This window comes from Penicillium alfredii (genome assembly GCF_028826965.1).
Source record: "Penicillium alfredii strain IBT 34128 chromosome Unknown utg000004l_segment0_segment0, whole genome shotgun sequence".
Lineage (NCBI taxonomy): Eukaryota > Fungi > Ascomycota > Eurotiomycetes > Eurotiales > Aspergillaceae > Penicillium > Penicillium alfredii.
The window spans coordinates 4,165,892-4,188,475 of record NW_026622701.1 but is presented as its reverse complement, the minus strand read 5'-3'; the positions used below and the strand labels follow the sequence as shown (position 1 = coordinate 4,188,475).

The window sequence follows — 22,584 nt, the reverse complement described above, 5'->3', positions numbered from 1 at the left end:
CAAGTAAACCATCAAATTCCAAGAAAATCACCAGGCCGTGTGTCCCCCATCGACCTTCAAATCCGCCCCGGTCATAAACCCACTGCCATCGGCGAGCAGAAATACCGCCGGCGCTCGGTACTCGTCGGCAAACGACAGCCGGTTCATCATGTTCAAATCGGCTATATTCTTCTCGGCGTCCGGGAAAGCCCGCAGCATCGGGTTGAGCATCCCTGTCTTGATGTATCCTGGACTGAGGGTGTTGACGCGAATCAGCGGGAATCCAGCCTGGCTGCTCCACTCCTTGGCGAGCGAACGACCAAGTCCAATAGTGGCAGCTTTGGACGATTCGTAGTCGGCGACGTCGGAGCCCTATGTACCACACGGCAGTATACCTTGATTAGCGGGATCCCTCTCTCTGTGTGTCTGCCATCCTTACCCTCATCGCCACAGATCCCGCCATACTCGCAACCAACACCATACTCCCACTCTGCCCATGCCGGCGCATCTCGCGCGCAGCCGCCTGCGCGACCAAGAATGTCCCCGTGAGATTCACATCTAGCGTGCGCCGGAACTTGGCGACGTCAAAGTTGACCGCCGACGTGCTATTGCCGATGCCCGCGCAGGCGACCACGCCACGCAGCGGGTACCGCAGACGGCGTAGACCCGCGAAGACAGCGCTGATACGGTCGGCGTCGGTGACGTCGGCTTGGTGGTAGGCGATTTGGGTGCCGTGCTGGGCGGCGAGGGACTCGAGACGGGCTGGATGGTTTCATGCGGGTAAACAAAGTTTGTCCTTTTGGTGTCTTTTGCTGCATCCACGCCTTGGTAGACGGGAATGAATCATTGTTGCTTCGTTACATACCCCATGGCTCGGCGGGCGGCGTCTCCCGCAGATCGAGGCATACCACGTCGCCCCCGGTTTCCAGCACGCTCTCCGCCACTGCCAGGCCCAGGTCGCCTGCTCCACCGCTGACTGCGAAAGGATCCGGGTCAGAGATAAGTGGCTGTGCGATGGTCGGAGGAAGAAGAAGGCTCACTCAGCACGGTGCGGCCGTCTAGCCGGAATAGCTGCGCGGTAGTCATCTCTGGGCCACCGAGACGGGGTTTGATGTCTCTTCGGTCGGCCATAGTTAGGAAGGATATGAAAGTGAGTCTCACGTGGTTAGAAATTGATGATAATGATGATAATGATGAATGTATGCCAAATGCCGGCGAGCGAGCTGCCTATATTTACCGAGATGGACACATTCTTGGGATCGCGCGTGTTTGGGGCCAGAGCCACTTGCATACCAATAAATAGTCCATCCAACAGCTCTGGAATATGGAAGTTAGTTCAGATGATGAGTCTCATGCAGGGGAGACTCCATGGATAGATCTATGGATATACTCATCATATCCATGAAAATCATGACAGAATGATATGCATCTCAGCCTTGAAGTATACAAGGGACGTAAAGACAGCCCGCGAGGGAGCAATCTGGGGACGAGGGGCCGTGATATCAACACCTCCAGCATGTAGTAAGTTCTGTAGAACAAGAATAGAAGAGCGCGTAAAGCAAGCCAAACACCCGAATCCCGTTGCTTGGCATATTTCCTGCGCTAAACCATAACAGGCTAGTCTTGCGAGAGCGCGAGCAGTCGGCCCGATCAGATTTTTGCCGACGAGTCATGTCCATCACAACATTCACAATATTGGAGCCATGAAGGAATTATCATGCTTCTGTTGCTTTCTGTGCTTAATGCTATCTTCCATAGGGCAGAATATTCTGGTCCCGATCCACTGCCAACCAATTATTGCCTTTTTTTTTTTTTGCCTTATTCTTTCTTGCTAAGTCTCGGCCGGTGTTCCATTCTATGTAGTTATCCCCGAGTCAGAATGGACCGGTCGGGTTTCGTTACCTCCGATGGCCAAGGTCTTCGCTGTAGATCTAAAAGACCCTCGTGGCCCCCTCGCAAGGTCTTCCTTGGAGGTTAGTGCAGCTTGTTATCCGTGCCTTCGTTTTCTTTTTTTATATACTTCGGGCTGCAGTCATTCCCGCCTTATAATTTGGAGTATTCCTTCTAATCTGGACGCCTGATTCCTTTCTTTTTTTTTTTTTTTTATTTTATTCTCCTCGTTTCTATCATCTTTTAATAACTATCCGCATCTCTCGCCATCACCCACGTTTCCTATCTGTCGATCCCTACGAAGACTACCCCTCGACCTCCGTTTCTTTCCCAATTTTATTTCAATCTAGACATCTCCGTCTATAAAAGCAAACCGCCAAATCAAGATGATGTCCAAACAAGAGCTCGGAATGGGCTGTAAGCCCTTATACCCGGGCGTGTCCGTGTCTTATGGATATGTCCCCACGCTGGGTGCGGGCATTGCCTTTTGCACGCTGTTCGGACTGTCGATGATCCTCCACACGGCGCAATTCTGCTGGAAACGCACATGGTGGTGCAGCGTGTTTAGTATCGGGGCGATGGGTGAGTGGCATACCCTCTGGCCGACCCCATCGACGAGAATTATCACTCACTCACATGCAACAGTCGAGGTGCTGGGATGGGCCGGACGAACATGGTCGTCAAAATGCCCGTATAATTCAAATGCATTTCTGATGCAGATCTCGACGCTGATTATCGGTGAGTTGACGGTGAACACACACAGAGAGAGAGAGAGAGAGAGAGATAAAAGAATAAGGTTGCCGCCGTAACCCTAACTAACACCGTCACAGCCCCAACCTTCTTCACAGCGGGTATCTACGTCCTCCTGGGCCGTTTCATCCAAATCCTCGGCCGCGAATCCTCCATCCTGAAACCAAGCCTGTACCTCTGGATCTTCTGCACCTGCGACGTGATCTCGCTGGTCGTGCAAGCCATCGGTGGCGGCATGGCCTCGGGCGAGTCCAACAAAGTCAACGGCAACACGAAGCCCGGCACCGACGTAATGGTCGCGGGGATCGTGTTCCAGCTGTTCTCGATTACCATCTTTGTGCTGTGCGCTGCCGACTTCATCCGCCGCTCGATGCGCCACCAGCTGCTACAGAGGCTGTCTGGGTCTGTGGTGCCGCTCTTCGCTGCTATGCTGCTCTCCATCGTCTGCATCTATATTCGGAGCATCTACCGTACTATTGAGCTGTCGCAGGGCTGGACCGGGTATTTGATTACCCATGAGTCGTACTTTATTGGTCTTGATGGCGCCATGATGGTTGTTGCTGTTGCTATCTTCAATGTTTTGCATCCTGGTTGGCTGTTGCCCAGCAGTGAGTCGGTTGGTGAGAAGAGGGATATTACTTCTTCGGCGGATGGGGAGGAGACGAATGGTGTCTCTTCTTCCCAGCTTTGATTCTTTTTCTGTCTTGGATTTGGCATATTTTTACTTCATCTGTGCATGTTTTGCTTCATAGACACCTGTATTCACGTCTTTTTGGAAGCCCATGCACATACTTGGGCGTGGTGGCCTTTCGATCATTTAGCGTTAATGGCCATAGACTTGTAATTAACATTGTGTACTCGACGCATATACTAAGGTACCGGATCCGAAAAACGAAACACCAGCGTAAGGGTAATCGATGTGGTTTCAAACAGAACACAAGAAAACGCAGTTGAAAGCAGGCCCCAAAATAATCAACAGAACACAATCAACAAAGTAGAGGGAACTCCACCTCAAACCCACAATCAAACAGCAGAGGAATCCGTCAACACCCTTTCCATAACACCTCGCTTGGGATATTACAGATTTATACACCATCCACAGCTTCAATCCATCCAAAGGTAGCCCCCACAGTCAGCGTTGCGACAGCCCAGACGGCTCCCCAGGCAGAGGCGCCTTCGACCGAGACACTGCGAATAGTACCCGCCACCTGTACGATGGTATTGAGCAGCACCGCGGTGGTAAGAACCGCCGTCCGAGATACGAGAACGCGCGTCTTCTTCGACAACTGGCCCCAGGATTTGTGGTAGAGGCCCACAATCAAGTACTCGCCCTCATGAGGCGTCGGCGGTGGCGTCGGTTCAGCAGCACCAGTCGAGTTGCCTGCAGAGCTCACGAACAAGAAGTCGCGCACGGCCCAGCCAGCAGGGACGAGCGTCAGAAAGAGCACAGGCAGGCCTGCCGGTCCGGCATGGGCGGCACTGATATCGGGGATGCTCTCAAAGTGCACGACAAGTTGTGCCGGTAGCCAGCTTGCGTAGCTGGCATACAGCACGACGGTGAAGATGGAGGTTGCGGCGAGAGTCGTGTAGATCGTGGTCAACCGATCTTGCAGAATGGACCGGTTGGCGACCGCGTCGGTGGCGGCATGGGAGAGATCGTGGACTGATGCGGGCCGGCGCAGGAAGATGAACGGCACGGCGGACGAGGCGACTGTGATCGTGTAGGACACTAATGCCGAGGAGGGGCGCACACCGTAGAAAAATGACAGGAGCGAGTATGTGGGCAGATGGGTCAGGAACAAGAACGATGCCACATCACGGCCTGCGCAGCAACTCGAATTAGTTCTCGGTATCTCTCCAATGAATCTGCAGAGCCTCGATCTCAAGGCAAGGGGGAAGAGCCTACCGTCGAATCCCAAGCTCCAAACCAAGCCGATCTCCACGGCCCTCCAAGCTATCAACCCCACCACTTCCCACCACTCCTCTAGGTGCTTGCTGACCAGTCCGAGGTCACCACGCGTCAAGCTGGATGTGAGCGTGAAAAAAACCGAGCTGGCAAGGAGGCTGCCGAAGACTACCAGCACAAAGCGGGCGGGCGAGGGGATGTGTGCCAGTCGAGACGTCAGCGCAGGGGCCATCACCGCCGCCTTGAGCTGATCGCGTGCGGGCTGCGCGCTGCCATTGCCCGACGTAGTTTTCTTTTTCGGAGGCATCCTCGGTCGCGAGATCAAACGGGACGTATTTGAAAATTGCACAGCTGTACGGGTTTGGCTTGAGCAAAGCTGAAAAAAAAAAAAAAAAAAGAGAAAAAGAAAAAGAGCTGGAAGGTGGAATGTTGTTTGCGGTGAGCGTGTGATGATGTCACGACGCGAGAATACAAGAATTGAAGAAATGCCATTTCTACGAGGCTCCATCATAATATACAACCAATTGACCCACTCCTCTAATCCTCGTAGTCTTCGTTATTCTCTCGCTCGGCGACAGCAAATTCCACTGTCCCGCTCTCGCGTCCCTTGTTGTCCCGCACAACGACCCGGTACTTGCCTTGGTCCCAGAGGTCCTTGATGGTCAGCTCGCGAGTGCGACCAAGGCTCTCGATATCTCCGATGCGCTCCAATGTACCCTCCAAGTGCTTGTCGAATCCGGGTCTAGAGCAGATCTCCCGGAATGCATGCTGCATGGGCACCGAGTCAGCTCGCACCATGGCCCGTGAGTCAATGGTGAAGATGTTCTCGTGGTCGTAGGCCTGGATGAAATCGGCGCGAGTCATGATCTCACGCGCTTCGTGGAGCGGGATCTGGGGTAGAATATGCCCTCTTTCTGGATCGTAGCTCTTTTGGTTTTTATTTTCGAGGTCTACCAGAGCCTTCGCCAGGACCATCGCAGCAGACTGTATTGTGTTTGTTAGTACGGTGCTCTGGTGATGTTCGGGGGAGTATGGAAACCACTCACAGAATACTTTTGCTGATCCATCACGTCGTCGTCCATCTCCTTGCCAAGGATCCAGCACTTGTTGAGCAACCATGTTTTCTCTGCCTGGCAGATCTCATCGCAGGTCTTCGCGACATCGTTGGACTTGGCAACTCGGTTCAAGTAAGACAGGCGGCCGCCCACTTTGTTGTAGACATCCTCGAGAGTCGAGGACGAAAGGTTCTCGTTCCAGAATTGATTGCGATATTTTTTCAGGGCAGCCATCGCCTTGTCTTTGGGCAGATCTGTTACAGGGATGATTTCCATCCGCTCCGCATAGCGTTTCAAGCGTTCATATACCCAATAGTCGTCGCTGTTGAGAACTTCATTTTATGGCGCTGTGGTCAGCGGTGTTCGGCTGAATGGTTTTCCATAACTCACTGGTCGTGACCAAACCGCTCGCGGCCCATTGTTCGGCCCGCTGCTGGATCATCTCCAGCAGATCCTGTCCGTCATGGTCATCTCGAACCAGGTGAGCGCTATTGACGATCAGTACCAATGGCGGCGAGCCGCCGCGTCTTCTGGCCATCGCCACCTTCTCCAGCTTGTTGAAGGCCCGTTCGATGTCCAACAAGGCCGTAGTATCTCGCGGGCCGCGAATACTAAAAGGCTTCCAATGTAGCTGTGTATACCAGTTAGCGCTTCATTTGGATATATTGACACTGAAAACGGCATACTCTTCGTGGAATTCAAAGTCCAGCGCCTTTCCCAGTCGGATCCGGAAAATCTCGAGGTCGGCGTGCGCTTCAAACATGGCACAGCCGAGCCCATTGATCTTGCGCATCCCTTCCAGAAGCATGGATGTCTTTCCCGTGCCCTTCTCGCCGATCATGAGATAGTAGTGGCCGCCGACGCGCCCCGAAACGATATCGTCGATCAGGTGTTGCTCATCCCGGACGACCCAGGGCTCCTCATGGCGGTAATGCTGCTTTCCGGACACGACGCCCGCAACCTCCAAGGCGGGATCACCGGGGTTAAATGCGTTGTCCATCTTGTACAAAATCAAGTACTTGTAGTACCGGTGGTACGAATAGCCCGCCGCCCTGTGGGCAAGGTTAGCTGTATTTCTCGTGCCATCGCGACGAAATCTTACCCTAGGATGGCAATTGAAGCTGCCGTAGTAGCTGCAGTTTCGAGCATCTTCAGAATCGTAGATTTGAAGTTCGGATCTGAATCGCTGCCGCGACTCCGGCCCTTGTCCTCGTCTGGATCATTCTGGTCCGTTGGGTCCGGGGTGAATTGGCCGGTACTTTGGGGATTGCTAGAATTGAACCGCTTGGGCATGGAAAGTACAGTTCGGTTGTTATAGCCGAGTGGCCTTGACAGGCCCTGTCGGACAACGCACGACCTCAGGGGTTGTGCCAGTCGGTTCCATAGCATCTCGATTTTGTCGCTTGGCGTTGGTACACGGTGTATCAGTGTATCACGCCCTTTGCCCAGACACGGTGTCTGAGCAAAAATACCTCGCTCAGAAAGTCAAAAACACCACGTGGATCTGCAGATCAAGGCTGATCTGATAAAAGAGGAATGGTAAAAAGAGTGTACTACTCGACTTGTACAGCCGCTGCTCAATGCAAAGCCACGCCACCTAGGGATGATTCGTAGGGGGGAAATGAATGTATCAGTGAGAAGGAATAATGAACAAGAAGGCAAAGGACACAAAAGAGAGATATAATGAGAGACTGAGGGTATACAGAGAAGTGAAGTTGAGAAGGAAGATTGTGGCTGAGTTGAAGGGTGGAGCCCCCAGCCTCAGCGCGGGCGGTGGAATCGGGCACTGAGTCGACTATACAACACGTCCACTTGGCAGATATTTTCTAACCATGTTTAAGAATTAAACGGTGAGGGAGATGGACTGATCGTGTTTCTATTTGGGTTTCAGATTTTTGGTAGTATGTAGAACTTGTAACATTGAACAATTTACCATCCATGGACATCCCAAACTATGCTATGTCACGTCTCCATGTGTCAAATATATCTTGAAGCAGAATCATTTTCGACTACACCCAAAAACTAGTCAAATGGATCAACGAGAGCAGTCAATTAGTTCAACTAGCTTGTCCGGTTTATTGCTACTTTTTCTGGGTGTAATTGAAGGTGGTGATGCCTGACTATATACATCAAGATCTAGTTCTGAAGTATCAAAAAGATCCAAAATGTATTACGGAAGAAAATGAAGTACAATTCAATTCATAAGTCTGTTCCATTTGGACACATACTTGAATTCTCATTGATTCTTGTATGCTTTTGTATACCCATTCTCGTCCATACATACTTGTTCGGCAAGCGGAGATAGCATAGATAAGTGTGGCCTAGGACTGGACATATGAAAACTGATGAATATGCCAGACCCGCGAATATGCCAGTTCCCAGAGACCTGTCTCCCTGCAAATTGTCCTGGATGTGGAGCACCGGGCTCTCTCTCCGCGGTGGCTTCCCCGAACCCACCGCCCGAGCGCTTCCGAGGATATTCACCCGCGAAATTTTCTCTTGCCCGATTTCCCCGTTCCACCGCGACTTTCTCGTTTCGAATTCCCTTTCTTTTTGCATTTTATCTCTTTGGGGTACGGGGTTTTTTGTCTTTTGGTGTTCAATTGCCCTCATTGTACCATAGCAAATTCCTTTCTCCCTGCCGAATCTCCCCCGCGGGTCGTGTATTTGGATTGTCTCGCACCAACGGTTGTGAGATAGCGTCTGGTTGCATTTTCCGTGTCGGAGCTTTACTGTCCACCGACTAGACATAATGGCGCAGACCAATGGGGAAATGGAGCACTCGAAAGGTCCGTTGGCCCTGTCTCGAAGCCCCGAGTGGCCACCACAATACACCCAGCATCGATACACTTGCTGATCAGAGGAAACAGAGACTCCCCAGGAGCTGACGAATGGAAACAATCCCGAAAGTGCGGAGGAAGACCCCAACGCAGGCGGTATGTCGAGTTTCTGGAGACAGGATTGTGTGGCGGCACTCTGACTTGGTTCAAGGTCTCTTCCAGATTTCCGTGAAGCTTCCTCATGCGCCATACAAGATCCAGGTGATGGTTGGTAATGAGTTGTGTGCTATTGCAGTAGAGAGAATTTCTCTGACTCATTCTGTTTATCTCAACAGGTCTCGAGCCAAGAACAGGTTCAGGATGTCCGTCAATCCGTTGTTGAGCTGCCGGGAACCTTCCAGTACACGTGTTTCCATCTGGAATTCAACGGGAACCGCATCAACGATTTCGTCGAGCTGTCCGAGGTGCCGGATCTGAAGGCGGACTCCGAGATTGTGCTGGTGGAGGACCCCTACACTGAGAAGGAGGCCCGCATGCATGTTGTTCGGATGAGGGAGCTGGTCGGTGCTGCGGCTGACCGGGTTGACAACCTCCACGGTATCTCGGCAGGCTTGTCGCTGCACGACTCGATCTCGGCGGAGGCAGAGAATGCCAATGCATCGGAGAAGGATCACTCGCTCTCCAAATACGACTTGACAGGTGCCTCGCCACTCCAGACGATCCTGCCTCAGCCCCAGGGTCCCCTTCCTAAGACGGTGAAATCGATCTCGCTGTCACCGTGGAACCCGGCCCCGTACCACCTTCGCCAGAAGGGCCACCTGCTCTATCTCCAGGTCACCACCAACGAGGGGGAGCAGTTCCAGATCACCTCTCACGTGTCCGGGTTCTTCGTCAACAAGTGCTCGAACAGCAAGTTCGACCCCTTCCCGAAGCCGATGCCCAAGAAGGCCAACGCCCACTCGCTTCTTACCCTGATCTCCCAGCTGTCGCCCTCGTTCAACACTGCTTTTGAGGCTCTGCAAGAGTCCAACAATCAGAAGGATCTCCTGACGACTTTCCCCTTCCAGAATGCCATCCCGAACAGCCCGTGGCTTGTTCCGTCGGCTTCTTCCAGCCTGAACGCCCACCAGCCCGACATCACTCGATCGCAGGAAAACTACTTGATCTCTGGTGTCGACAACGCGGAGACCCTGCGTGACTGGAACGAGGAGTTCCAGACCACTCGTGAGCTGCCTCGGGATACCGTGCAAGACCGTGTGTTCCGCGAACGGTTGACCTCCAAACTTTTCGCCGATTATAATGATGCTGCTGCTCGCGGAGCGGTGTTGGTTGCCCGGGGTGAAGTTGCCCCTCTGAACCCGACCGAGGCCCGCGATGCCCAGATCTTTGTCTACAATAACATCTTCTATTCCTTCGGTGCGGACGGTGTTGGCACTTTCACCTCCGAGGGCGGTGATGAGGCTGCCCGCGTGGCTGTGGGCAAGGACGTTTTGGGAATCAAGGCAGTGAACCAGCTCGACATCCAGGGGCTGTTCACCCCGGGTACCGTCGTGGTTGACTACCTGGGCAAGCGAATTGTTGGCCAGAGCATTGTCCCTGGTATCTTCAAGCAGCGCGAGCCCGGCGAGCACCAAATTGACTACGGTGGTGTTGAGGGCAAGGAGGTGGTGGCCACCCACCCTGACTTTGTGTCTGTCTTCGAGAAGCTGTCCAAGGCCTTCCGCATCAAACAGCACCCTGTTTGGGACAGGGACGGCAAGCGTCACGACCTGGAAGGCAGTGTCGAAACAAAGGGTCTTCTCGGCACCGACGGAAGGAAGTACGTCCTGGACCTGTACCGTGTGGCTCCGCTGGATGCCACATGGCAGGAAGAGGATGGTAGCGACGTCTACCCCCACAACATGTCTGTTCTGCGGCAGGAGCTGATCGAGACGTACTGGAGAACCCAGATGAGCCAGTACGTCAAGGCCGAGGTGGAGCGTCGCCGTGCCTCCAAGGCCCAGGAGGCTCCTAAGGAGGGCAAGTCTGAGGAGGGCTCGGAACAAAAGAGCGAGGAAGCCGCGGACCAAGAGCGAGTTGACATCTCTGGCTTCGACCTTGCCCTCAACCCGGATGTTTTCAGCGGCCAGATTCCCCAGACCAAGGAAGAGAAAGAGCAGTGGGCCCAGGATGAAAAGGAAGCGCGCGACGCTTGCAATTTCCTGCGGTCCAAGGTCATTCCCGATCTGATCCAGGACCTGCACGATGGCGACGTTGGCTTCCCTATGGACGGCCAATCGTTGACTCAGCTGCTGCACAAGCGCGGTATCAACATCCGCTACCTTGGCAAGCTGGCGCAGCTGTCGAGTGAGAAGGGCCCCCGGGTGCAGGCGCTGTCGACCCTTTTGGTTCAGGAAATGATCGCTCGTGCCTTCAAGCACGTTGCCAACCAATACCTCCGTGATGTCCCTGCTCCGTTTGTGACGTCGTGTGTTTCCCATCTGCTGAACTGCCTCCTGGGTACTGGTGTCAACTCTGCTCCTCGCCCGGAGGTGGACGCTTCGCTGCGCGATATCTTCCCCGAGGGCGACTTCTCGTTTGAGAAGGTCACCCCGGAGTCTCTCCGCACCGAGATTGAAAAGCAGGTCAGTATCCGCTACCGGTACTCCCTGGAGAAGGGATGGGTCAGCTCCCTGAGACATCTGCAGCTTCTGCGCGATATCTCCATCAAGCTGGGTCTTCAGCTGGGTGCTCGCGACTTTCCTTTCACCAAGGACCAGGCCAAGGACCAGACCCCTGCAGCCAATGGAGCCAACGGTTCCGGCCAGGACGAGGGCAAGAAGAAGAAAAAGAAGGGCGGCGACACCAACTCTCCGAGTCGGGCGGCGGTGCAGGCAGAGCCCGCTACCTCCTTCACCTCTGATGACATTCTGAATGTCGTGCCATTGGTCAAGGACGCCTCTCCCCGTAGTGCCTTGGCCGAAGAGGCATTGGAAGCAGGCCGGATCTCGCTTATGCAGAACCAAAAGCAGCTGGGCCAGGAGCTGATTCTGGAATCGCTGTCTCTGCACGAGCAGATCTATGGTATCCTTCATCCCGAGGTTGCTAAGCTCTACCACCAGCTCTCCATGCTGTACTACCAGACTGATGAGAAAGAGGCCGCTGTGGAGTTGGCACGCAAGGCTGTTATTGTCACTGAGCGTACTTTGGGTGTGGACTCATCCGACACTATCCTGAGTTACCTCAACCTCAGTCTGTTTGAGCACGCTTCGGGCAACACCAAGACTGCTCTGGTATATATCAAGCATGCCATGGATCTTTGGAAGATCATTTATGGCGCCAGCCACCCCGACTCTATCACGACCATGAACAACGCCGCCGTGATGCTGCAGCACCTCAAGCTGTACTCTGATTCTCGCAAGTGGTTCGAAGCTTCGCTGTCCGTCTGCGAGGACCTGTTCGGCAAACAGTCCATCAACACTGCCACCATCCTTTTCCAACTGGCCCAGGCATTGGCTCTGGATCAGGACTCCAAGGCTGCCGTCGGCAAGATGCGCGATGCTTATAACATCTTCCACGCTCAACTGGGTCCTGAGGACCGCAACACCAAGGAGGCCGAGACCTGGCTTGAGCAGCTCACGCAGAATGCCGTTTCCATTGCGAAGCACGCTAAGGACATCCAGGCTCGCCGTCTGCGTCGCATCAACATGAACCCTCGTGTGTCGTCTCTGGGCACCCGCGTCCAGCCCCAAGTTGGCCAGACCGCGCCCGAGGTTGCGGGCACAGCCGGTGCTTCAGGTTCAAGCCTGGACTCCCGCAGTGTCGATGAACTGCTGAAGTTCATCGAGGGCGGCGACACCAACTCTTCTCGCTCGAAGCAGAAGAAGCGCACCACCACCAGCAACCCCAAGCTCCGGGGTTCAAAGCAGACGCCCAAGGCATAGACTGCACTTTCTTTTCATCCGCCCGGTCTACAAATCTCGGCTGTTTTTTGTCAACCTTTTTTTTCTTGGTCCTTATTTGTTTTAACAGTAAAATACTCTCTATCCATTGTCACATTCCGGGGCGGTGGTCATGTTTGATGGGCGAAAAGACCGTTGTATTTTAGATCTCTCTCCTCTCTTTTCCTTTTCTTTTTTCTGATCTGCCAAGTTGATCTTGCGGCAGCGCATGGGACAGACTCGGTTGTACTATATATAGCCCTATATCTGGATGTGCATTGACGATGCGACGGTATCCGGGTTTTTGCATATGGCACTATTTGGGTCATTCATTTCATTTTCCTCTTGGGTAGCATATATATTTTTGGACATGGCAACTTTCTCTCATCTTTAGGCCTGGTAAGATCCCACATAAGACATGATCGATATAGACACCTCAGGTACTAACGCTTTACCACATCGGGCAACCTTTGTTTACTTTGTTTTGTTCGCTGCGGCCTCCGAACTCTCCTCCGACAACATTCCAATTACCACGCCCTTTAGCTTTTTTGGTTGCAGATGATATCGTTTTATCTTCAGCATTGGCATCTTAGAACCCCTTGGGTGGCAGTGTTCGGAGACTGGATTTGGAGCTTCCTTGTTACTATGCATGATTGAAGATTAGGTTTCGACGGCGATATTATTGCAGTGCGCCCACCCTGGCGGACCGATTTTATGATGCAAAGACTGATTTGTCTGCAGTTGTATTAATTTAGTTGATATTTTTATATCTCCTCGGCTCCCATGGAAGACGTTCAAGCCACCGCAAAATGGGCAAACCGCATGCTGCGACCCTTGACCTCTATCTACCGCCGGCTCGAGAAGCACCAGGAGACGCTTTCAATCATCGCAGCGGAATCGAGGGCACGCGAACCACCAAAAGGATCCAATGCGCACGCCCCGAGTACGACTCAATCCGCGAGCGCCCAGGACATCGGCTCTGGATCGGATGCGGATGAAAACGACCCGGTCTGGATCCCAGGGAAGAAGCCTGCACAACGGCGGGTCAGGCGTAAATACTCGTCGCGTGGAGAAGACCATTGCGGAAGAAGACGGAACAGGCTGTCCATGCACAGCCCGGAAGCACCGCGCACACTGCCCGGCGCAATCGAGGTCGCAACACCCCTGATCACGGGCAAAAGATGGGAGCCGCCTTCGAGTGCCCGGTCGCAACTCTCGGCCCAGAAAACCAAGACTATCCACTCTGAGATACAGCTGAAAGCGTTCCGCGATCGATACCCGCTTCACAAAAGCCCTTGGCAGGAGCTGCTCAATCAGTCTGGCGACTCGGGCTTCGCCGATATCGCGCACAACCTCGACCGTGTTCTCCAGAACTTTCTGCACAACACTCGGATTCCCAAGCGCGATGCGAGTCACTCATCCCCGAAGCCCAGCCTTGGCGCACGCTCTCTAGTCTCGATGATGGTGCGACGTCTGCCGGAGTTTATTGCGAGCGAGCAGGAGACACAGGACGAGATGGACGAGAATGGAGGTGAGGATATGTGCGATGCATATTTTACTGAGTTGGAGGCATTTTATGCGCCTCACGGAAGAGGATGGAGACCACTTCGTGAGGCCGTTCGAGCACAGGGTATCTACTTGGTCGCAACGATGATACAGAATCAATGGGTTCCCGATGCAGTCGCCTGCGCCTTGATTGAAAAGTGCCGATATCACGAAACTGACGCGTGTGAATCGCTACTTGCGACCTTTCTTTCCATCTGCCAAACATACCCTTATCCCTTGGCCTTAAAACCATCCGTCGACCGCAGCTCCCCCGGCGATCCTGTCCGATTACTGCGAAGCTATGCGCATCATGGCGCGGCGAACCGCTCTTATATTTTTGATGAACTCGCTAAGCTTCTTCTACGTGGAGTCCTCCCCCCGGAGTGGATGGCAACCAAGCAGTGGACCAGTTGGATGGCTCGAGCGACTATATCGTTTTCTAAAGGGGATGTGGACTCGGCCGCGGCCTCGCGACTTATAGAGGCAGTGCTCGTCTCAGCCAGCGGCGCCCTTTCGTCGATTAGCACCACAAACCCCATTCAGAGACATTCAAGCAAGTCACGAGCTGCCCGTAGTCAAGGGAAACTCACGCGGGCTTCTTTCACGGTGTCTGCCGACGACCCTGAATTGAAGCGCGCTTGCCCCGTACCAGTGGAAGATGCCCTCAGCAACCATGTCATGAGTCTTATGGCAGCAGTATGTGGTATGCACATTTCTCGGTCTCGCGAAGCCAATGCCATCGATTGTGTGGATGGAACGCCAGCAAGTCATATCATCAGCTATCTTTCCTTTGTCGTGGAGCGTGACATAGCGTTGCGACCACTCTCTCGTCATCCCGAAATAACATCCCATGAGCTATCACGGCGTGGTTGCATTGTGGTGGCCCATTGTCTTTTGAAATGCAACGATGCAGTTTTATCGGGCAACACACAATATGAAATAGCGCCAACACCCAGTCTGGATGAATGTTCACAAACATTGGCCTCTCGCCCCGACTTGATCAAGGAACTGGTCTTGTTCATGAGACAAGCGTTCCGCTACTTTGGGGGCACAAAAGACAGCGAACAAGCTCACACGGGCAGAGAGATCCGGCGCATGGTCTCGCGGCTTCCTCGCATGACCGATGCATCTGGCCTGTCGGCGCTTCTTGGTCGAATCGCCGCGGAATCCGCCATGGAGTTTGCAGAGGGCACGGGCGATCCCGATGATCATGTGTGGGCGGTCGAAATTCAGGAAACAGTGGTTGCAGTTCAGAACGAGAGGGAACCAGGCCAGCAGTCTATGAATGATCTGGAGGACCCCGGCCGGGAGCGAGGCTTGTATCGCTGGGAGGAGAGTATTGGTGAATGGGTCGCCCGTACACCGGCACTCAAGACAAAGACAGTGCCTGTGAATTGGGTCCGAGGGCGTGTCTCCATGACCCCGGAGTCGTCGCCATGCATCGCATGCTCTACGGACAGCAGCTCGCCCGGCTCGGATCGTTTTGAACAGCCAGCGTCGAGCCTGACGTCGCCCCCCTCATCAGTAGCCACAAAGCGGACGATGGAGGATCCCGATCCCTCGCCTCCACGGCCAGCCAAACGACGACGCCGAGCATCCGTGGTGATTGAAAGTGACGGGGATAGAAGTGGATCTTTGCCTGCCAGCACTGGCCCGAGATCCACGCCTGTGGAGTCCGTCTATTCACGCCGTCGCATTCTGCGGGAAATGTCGAATCCCAATATATCGAGCACGGCTCCCAAGCGGACGAGGTCCGGAGCCAAGATCGAGGTGGTCGTTATCAACAAAAAAGAGACCGATTCGACCGTTGAGGCTCGTGCACGGCCTGCTCCGGAGCCTGTCGAGAAGCAAGTTCATCGTATGGTCGAGCGGCGTCGGCCTGGTCGTCCTCCAGTCTCAGCTCCTCCCATGACCGTTGCACCCTCAAATACACCGCGCCGGCCTATCATTCCCTCCTTCGAGGGCGAGGACAGCGACGACGAGCTCAGTTTCATGTGAGCTGGTGCCGGCGCCCTTCTTCATTGGGAAATATGCTGTACTCTATCTGTCTCAGCCCGGCGACCCGTTCATTTCTAGAGTCTCGGAGTCTCTCTATGCACAGCTTTGACGTTCTATTACTTGTTGGCATGGTGGGAATTTGAAGTCCTCGTCTGGCTGTTTGACCGAACCTGAACCGAGCCTTGTTCATTTTATTTGGAGCGGTGGATATGCGAGGCCCGCTTTTTCTTTGTTTGTTGGAGACTCGGTGTTTTGGACTTGTTATGATCTGGCATGATACCCCTGGCCTGGCATTGGTGTTTTTCTTTCTTTTTTTGCTCATACTCTTTGGATCCATTCTTGGGGTCATTCTTATTTGTGTACTTTGCATGCTAGAATCTATGGATTTAACAGACCAAGAATTGAAACTCGACCCGGGGATGTGTTCACTCAACACAGGAACGATACGACTACCAGAGAAATATGACACGACAAGCAAACCCCCACATTGACTGGTCTTTGCAAGGCAGTTCTCCCGAGAATATCCACGAGAACTATGAGCTTGGAAATATTCGACGAAGATCGCAGTCGGAAGTAAATGAAAGTGGTGGGAGCGCCAAGGGGGGCGATCCACTACCGACAATCGTCAAACCAAAGCACCAACCTGCATTGAGATCTCTGTGTGTCAGAACACACCAGTGACCTTCTCCACTGCGGCCCAATAGTCATGCAAGGGCCATTCATTCCCAAGCCCTGACTCGACGATCAGCACCGGCCTGACGCCTGTTGATATTCAAAACTCTGCCGCCCGGGGGTGTTTCAGCGTGGGCCAGTCACAGCACCCCATCGCGTCCCCGCCACATTCTTGTTGCGCTGGAGTCTGCTTGACCTGTTGCATCTGGTGATGTTTTGGCGGGAAAATTCTTGCCACTGCCCTGGATTGGTCTTGTTGGATCTTCGTGTGACGGATCTTCCAGGTGCAGATGAACTTGTCCTCGAGCTCGGAGCCGTGGAGTGTATGTATTTGGCCTGGCGCCAAACACTTGCCTCCCCTTCTCCCTGTAACAAGAGACGGAAAAATCTTGTGAGGGGAAGATTGACAACATGATCAGTCCTGTGACATGATCCTGGGGAGTGGGCCTGCCTTGCTTGTTTGTACATATTCGCTCTTTGAGAGAGCCTTGTCTCACCATCTTCTTCCCCAGAATGAGCGCTGGGAACAAAACCGTTGTTTCTCTTTCTCTGTCCCCCTTTCGCAGGCGAATCTTTGTTTTTTCTCATTCTTTTTTACACAATAGACATTGTCTTTTTTTTTTTTTTTCTTTCTTTTTTTTTTTTTTTACCTTCTCCCTTTCTTTCTGCGACAATCGTCATTGGGCCGAGGATCAGCTCCATCCTATTGCCCTTTACAGTTGACTGGGCCAGCATTCCTTTCGTTGCCCACCGACAAGCCTCTTGCAAACATCTCCCCGCTGCGTCATTCTTTTGGTTTCTCTTTTGTGCTGGACACAATTGACTGGGAAGAGACATCAACCGGCAACTTCCATGCGTTTCTCGCTTCTTTCCATCCGATAGATCTAGGGCAGGTCCTGTTGTCAACGCCAGCCACTCCCCCTGCCATATCTTGGGACCAGCTGAATTTCCCTTGCTCTTGCTATTTGATATTTCTCGCAAGCAACCTGGTGTTGCTTTTGTTTTGCAGTTTGTTTTCTGGCCGGGTTTTTGAGTGGAGGCCTTGATATCGATTCTCCCTGCTTCTACTTCACGCAACTCCCCTTGAGCGAGCCGGTCTCGCCAAGCTCCAACTGAAAACCAGCCCTAGATTGTGAACTGCTGACGGACTTACTTTCCTTTTCGGTGAGATACCAATATCATGAAACACTTTCTCCTGGCACTGGCCCTCGCCGGCCTGACTGGCGCATCGGATATCGAAAAGCGAGAGGGCCATTCCAACCCGCTGAAACATCTCTACGAATCGCTCAACGATGACCTGGCACGCATTACCATCTTTGCTCTCGGCTGCGCCGCGGCAGCCATGTACGTGTGGCAGCTGAGCTTCCGATTCTCAGCCCACCTGCGTCGCCTATCAAGCTTCAGCGATGACCGCCAACGCTACTTCGTCTCTGCCCAGGACACCTTTGCCTGGCTCAAGTCACACTTGATCTATGCGCCGCTGTTCCGCACTCGGCATAACCGCGAGTTCCAGCTCTCGCAGGCTGTGAATATGGGGAACTTGCCCAGCCGGTTCCATGCCCTCCTGGTTGCGGGCGTGGTCGCCATGAATGTTGTGCTCTGCATTATCACCATTCCGTACGAGTCTAAAGAGAAGACCGTTGCTGGAATTGTACGGAACCGTACTGGCACTATGGCTACGGTCAATTTGATTCCGCTGGTTCTGATGGCTGGCCGCAATAACCCTCTGATCGCTATGCTCCATGTGCCCTTTGATACGTGGAACTTGCTTCATCGGTGGCTGGGCCGCATTGTGGTGCTGGAGTCTCTGGCACATGTCTTTGCCTGGGCTATTCCTAAGGGCCAAGAAGGTGGGAAATCCTGCACACAGTCTGTTGTGTTCATCTTGAATTAGAATGATAACTGACCATCTCAGCGGGCTGGAGTATTGTCGGAATGGCTCTCGCCAAGAGCAATTTTCTGTTGACCGGCTTGGTGGTATGTCGTGGATTTGATCTGACGACATTGGAGTATTGGCTGACCCTATCACGCAGGCTGCTTGCGCTTTCACGGCACTCATGATCCACTCGCCCTCGCCCATTCGACATGCTTTCTATGAGACATTCCTTCACTTGCACATTGCCATTGCAGCCGTCTCATTCGGCTTTCTCTGGGTTCATTTGAACGGCCTGCTCGCGCAGACCTATCTGCTCGTCGCTCTTGTCTTGTGGGCATTCGAGGTAAGCTACACCACTGGAGTATGAAAACACCGTATCTAATGGCATTGTCTTCAGCGAGCCACCCGCCTTTTGTCCATCTTGTACCGCAACTGTGGCCGGGAGTCCACCACAGCCACTGTAGAGGCTATGCCCGGCGACGCAATGCGCATCACATTGCGCGTGGCGCGGCCATGGACTTTCCGGCCGGGCCAACATATCTACCTCTACATCCCAGCGATTGGATGGTGGTCCTCGCACCCATTCTCCGTTGGCTGGAGCGAAGTGGACGAAGAGCTCTCCGACGAGAAATCGCTGCCGCTCACCCATCAAGACTTACTCGCAGCACCCCAAAAGGAAACCATCTCGTTGCTGGTCCGCCGCCGCACCGGCATGACAGACAAGCTCTTCCAGCGGGCAGCGAACTCCGTCGGGTCGCGCGTCACGCTGCGCGCCTTCGCCGAGGGCCCCTACGGCAACATCCACTCGATGAACTCGTACGGCACGGTGATGTTGTTTGCCGGCGGCGTCGGCATCACGCACCACGTCCCATTTGTGCGCCATCTCGTTGCCGGCTTTGCCAACGGCACGGTCGCTGCCCGTCACGTCACGCTCGTGTGGATCATCCAGTCCCCCGAGCACCTGGAGTGGATTCGTCCCTGGATGACCAGTATCCTGGCCATGGACCGCCGCCGCGAGGTCCTCCGCATCATGCTGTTTGTGACGCGGCCCCGCAACACCAAGGAAATTCAGAGCCCTTCGGCCACTGTCCAGATGTTCCCTGGCCGGCCCAACATCGATACCTTGGTTGGTATGGAGGTCGAGAACCAGGTCGGCGCCATGGGCGTGCTGGTTTGTGGCAATGGCAGTTTGAGTGACGATGTTCGCCGTGTTTGTCGCAAGCGCCAAGCTGGTTCGAGCATTGATTATGTCGAGGAGAGCTTCTCCTGGTAGTTTGGTGGATCTGTTAAGTGACGAGTCATGTTTTTTGTTTTGTCATGTGTATGGAGCATGTCCCTCTCGAGTCATTAGTCGCTGTCCTTTTTTTCTTTTCTCGGCCTCTCCTTTGCAGCCCCCCTTTTTTCTGTTGGTTTTTTTTTTTTTCTGTTCTTGGTTTGCCAGTGGTGACCAAGTATACTTTTTTTGATTCTCGCCTTGATGTTGTCTTACTTTGTATATTTTATTTCATTTTTGCATTTTTGGCAGCGATTGATCGACTTGGACGTATGCTAGTTGTTCATGAAGTGTTGTACAGCCCTTCCCACGAATGCAAGTATGAAAAGTGCCCTCAATTTTGACCCCGGTTCCCTCAAAACACCGAAGTAGAAACAAAAACTCATTCAGCGACCCAAGCTAATCCGACAGCTCTACCTGCCTTGTAGGTGGCGTTAAGATTACTACAGCGGGACCCCCAAGTCCGCGGGGATGTCCAGGGCAGACAGACATTTCGGTGTCCGGCCCAAGCTCCGCTTAACGGGACGGAAGTAAGCAACGGCTTGACAGGGCTCCACCAGTCTAATCCCCGGTTGTTCTTTACTTTTCTCCACTCGGTTTGTCTATGGTAGCAGGATACTGGAAAGCCGAAGCATATCGGGTCTTCGTTGCAATGCCATGAGGCCCCGCAATGTCCATGTTAAATCCGGGTTAGGGTTTCGCGATCTTCTTGCTTATATAGAGGCCCAAGAACCGCTGTGTTTGATGTCTTCCAAGAATACATCACTTCTATTTCTATTTATTTTTCCATTGCCTACTCGAGTGAAATGTCTCTATCCGGCCAAGTCATTCTCATTACCGGCTCCTCCCAGGGCATTGGTGAAGCCGCCGCCCTGCGACTGGCAAGCGAGGGCGCCAGCTTGGTGATCAACTATTTCTCCAATGCGGACGGCGCCCAGGCCCTTGTGGAGCAGATCGGCTCCGAGCGCGCAGTGGCCGTGAAAGCCGATGCCTCGAAACTATCCGATCTCGACCACTTGGTCGACGCGGCGGTTGCAAAGTTCGGCAAGATCGACGTCGTCGTTCCCAATGCCGGTTTGCTTCTCATGCGGGATGTGGAGAGTACCACTGAAGAGGACTTTGATCAAACGTACAACCTGATGGTGAAGGGGCCCTACTTTTTGGTCCAGGTGCGGTTTTACTTTGATTCTCTTGATTCTCTTGCTTTTGTGCGCCACTGACCTATGTGTATAGAAAGCCGTGAAGCACATGCCTCCAGGAGGACGCATCATCTTCTTATCTAGCAGCGTTACAGCCTTCTCGGGCATCCTCCCCCCCTACCTCCTCTATGCCTCGGCCAAGGGCGCTATCGAGCAGATGACCCGGCTGATGGCCAAGGATCTGGCGCGCAAGGGCATTACTGTGAACACGGTTGCCCCCGGGCCCACGGCCACGGAGCTGTTCTTCAAGGGCAAATCCGAGCAGGTGCTCAAGGCATGTGCGGCATTCAGCCCGTTCAATCGCATCGGAGAGCCTGATGAGATTGTTGGGGCTATGGCGTTCCTGTGTGGGAAGGACAGTCGTTGGGTGTCCGGGCAGATTATCAGAGTCAATGGCGGGATGGCATAATAAACATAAAGAGGGTAGTTGTTTAGCAAGAATACTCTCTTTTGAGGGTACAGGGTCAGGAATTGGATCATAACTCATACTCATGTTCTGTCGCTCCCTTGTAGTGCTGATTGGAGTAGAAATTCTCCGAGCCTGACGGGCATCAGCCTTGTGAAATGTTAGAAGGTTTCAGAACATCATCGCAAGAATCGCGTAAGCTTGAGAAACGAGTGTCTGTGTAATTCTCTCGGGGTAGCCATGGCAGATGCCGACGATTGGTAATTGCGTGCGCAGGGAAGACGCGGGGTGAAGCGCCTCCGGGCTTATAAATCCACAGGTGGGGGAGCTGCGATGACCTCAACTGTCGCAATGGACCTCGGGAGTATTTAAACCCAGTGGACCTTTGGCTTCATTCACACCCGCAGCAGTCTATACTACCTTTCATCGTCCAACATGAGCCGACCTAACATCACCCTCTACACCACGCAGACTCCCAATGGGATCAAGATCTCCATTGCGCTGGAGGAGCTGGGGTATGGAGAGCCTGCTCGGACAAATTGCCAATGGAGCTGACAGGAATGACAGACTGCCATACAAGGTCGAGAAAATCGACATCTCCAAAAATACGCAAAAGGAAGAGTATGCATCCTACAATCCTAACAACTAAACCCTCATATCTGACTGAGTCGACAGCTGGTTCCTGAAGATCAACCCCAACGGCCGCATCCCCGCCTTGACCGACACCTTCAGCGATGGCCAGACAATCCGCCTGTTCGAATCGGGAGGCATCCTGCAATACCTGATCGACCAGTATGACCCCGACCACAAGATCTCCTTCCCCAAGGGCAGCCGCGAATACTACGAGATGAACAACTGGCTCTTCTTCCAGAACGCCGGCGTCGGTCCTATGCAGGGCCAGGCAAACCACTTTTCACGGTATGCGCCCGAGCGCGTCGAGTACGGCATCAACCGATACGTGAACGAGACGCGTCGGCTGTACAGCGTCCTGGACAAGCACCTGGCCGAGTCCAAGTCCGGGTACCTGGTCGGGGATCATGTCTCGATCGCCGATATTTCACACTGGGGCTGGGTGGCGAGCGCGGGATGGGCCGGTGTCGATATCGACGAGTTCGTGCACCTGAAGGCGTGGGAGGATCGTATGGCCCAGCGAGCTGGTGTGGAGAAGGGCCGCCATGTGCCTTCGCCACACACAATCAAAGACCTTCTCAAGGACAAGGCCACGGCGGACAAGCTCGCAGCCGAGACCCGCTCGTGGGTGCAGCAGGGAATGAAGGACGACGCCAAAAGCAAGGTGTAAACTACTAGTCGCAAATAGCTACTTCATTCCATGGA

The 22,584-nt window shown here is 53.5% G+C and overlaps 9 protein-coding genes across 9 annotated transcripts; 6 read left to right on the top strand and 3 right to left on the bottom strand.

The window, feature by feature from the left end:
- Window positions 1-27: 27 nt before the first annotated feature.
- Window positions 28-1,110, bottom strand: NUU61_003266 (short-chain dehydrogenase; the record flags this gene model as incomplete). Its single annotated transcript, XM_056653848.1, has 4 exons — window positions 28-351; window positions 419-741; window positions 845-955; window positions 1,020-1,110. The coding sequence occupies 4 exons, from the start codon at window positions 1,108-1,110 to the stop codon at window positions 28-30; spliced, it is 849 nt and encodes a 282-aa protein (XP_056514915.1).
- Window positions 1,111-2,258: 1,148 nt separating this feature from the next.
- Window positions 2,259-3,310, top strand: NUU61_003265 (RTA1 domain-containing protein; the record flags this gene model as incomplete). Its single annotated transcript, XM_056653847.1, has 2 exons — window positions 2,259-2,607; window positions 2,700-3,310. The coding sequence occupies 2 exons, from the start codon at window positions 2,259-2,261 to the stop codon at window positions 3,308-3,310; spliced, it is 960 nt and encodes a 319-aa protein (XP_056514914.1).
- A 394-nt stretch (window positions 3,311-3,704) lies between these two features.
- NUU61_003264 (uncharacterized protein) lies at window positions 3,705-4,832 on the bottom strand (the record flags this gene model as incomplete). Its single annotated transcript, XM_056653846.1, has 2 exons — window positions 3,705-4,441; window positions 4,526-4,832. 2 exons carry the CDS (start codon window positions 4,830-4,832, stop codon window positions 3,705-3,707), a joined length of 1,044 nt encoding a protein of 347 aa, XP_056514913.1.
- Window positions 4,833-5,062: 230 nt separating this feature from the next.
- On the bottom strand, window positions 5,063-6,969 carry NUU61_003263 (ATP-binding protein; the record flags this gene model as incomplete). The annotated part of the gene is made up of 5 exons (XM_056653845.1): window positions 5,063-5,509; window positions 5,572-5,912; window positions 5,971-6,211; window positions 6,260-6,632; window positions 6,683-6,969. The coding sequence occupies 5 exons, from the start codon at window positions 6,967-6,969 to the stop codon at window positions 5,063-5,065; spliced, it is 1,689 nt and encodes a 562-aa protein (XP_056514912.1).
- A 1,363-nt stretch (window positions 6,970-8,332) lies between these two features.
- Window positions 8,333-12,283, top strand: NUU61_003262 (translation initiation factor 3 subunit CLU1; the record flags this gene model as incomplete). The annotated part of the gene is made up of 4 exons (XM_056653844.1): window positions 8,333-8,369; window positions 8,442-8,516; window positions 8,572-8,627; window positions 8,696-12,283. The coding sequence occupies 4 exons, from the start codon at window positions 8,333-8,335 to the stop codon at window positions 12,281-12,283; spliced, it is 3,756 nt and encodes a 1,251-aa protein (XP_056514911.1).
- A 780-nt stretch (window positions 12,284-13,063) lies between these two features.
- NUU61_003261 (uncharacterized protein) lies at window positions 13,064-15,823 on the top strand (the record flags this gene model as incomplete). The annotated part of the gene is made up of 1 exon (XM_056653843.1): window positions 13,064-15,823. The coding sequence occupies one exon, from the start codon at window positions 13,064-13,066 to the stop codon at window positions 15,821-15,823; it is 2,760 nt and encodes a 919-aa protein (XP_056514910.1).
- Window positions 15,824-17,675: 1,852 nt separating this feature from the next.
- NUU61_003260 (ferric reductase family protein) lies at window positions 17,676-19,644 on the top strand (the record flags this gene model as incomplete). The annotated part of the gene is made up of 4 exons (XM_056653842.1): window positions 17,676-18,345; window positions 18,411-18,472; window positions 18,529-18,714; window positions 18,769-19,644. 4 exons carry the CDS (start codon window positions 17,676-17,678, stop codon window positions 19,642-19,644), a joined length of 1,794 nt encoding a protein of 597 aa, XP_056514909.1.
- An 806-nt stretch (window positions 19,645-20,450) lies between these two features.
- NUU61_003259 (putative oxidoreductase, short-chain dehydrogenase/reductase family) lies at window positions 20,451-21,252 on the top strand (the record flags this gene model as incomplete). Its single annotated transcript, XM_056653841.1, has 2 exons — window positions 20,451-20,813; window positions 20,878-21,252. The coding sequence occupies 2 exons, from the start codon at window positions 20,451-20,453 to the stop codon at window positions 21,250-21,252; spliced, it is 738 nt and encodes a 245-aa protein (XP_056514908.1).
- Window positions 21,253-21,684: 432 nt separating this feature from the next.
- NUU61_003258 (glutathione S-transferase family protein) lies at window positions 21,685-22,549 on the top strand (the record flags this gene model as incomplete). The annotated part of the gene is made up of 2 exons (XM_056653840.1): window positions 21,685-21,764; window positions 21,925-22,549. The coding sequence occupies 2 exons, from the start codon at window positions 21,685-21,687 to the stop codon at window positions 22,547-22,549; spliced, it is 705 nt and encodes a 234-aa protein (XP_056514907.1).
- Window positions 22,550-22,584: the final 35 nt, after the last annotated feature.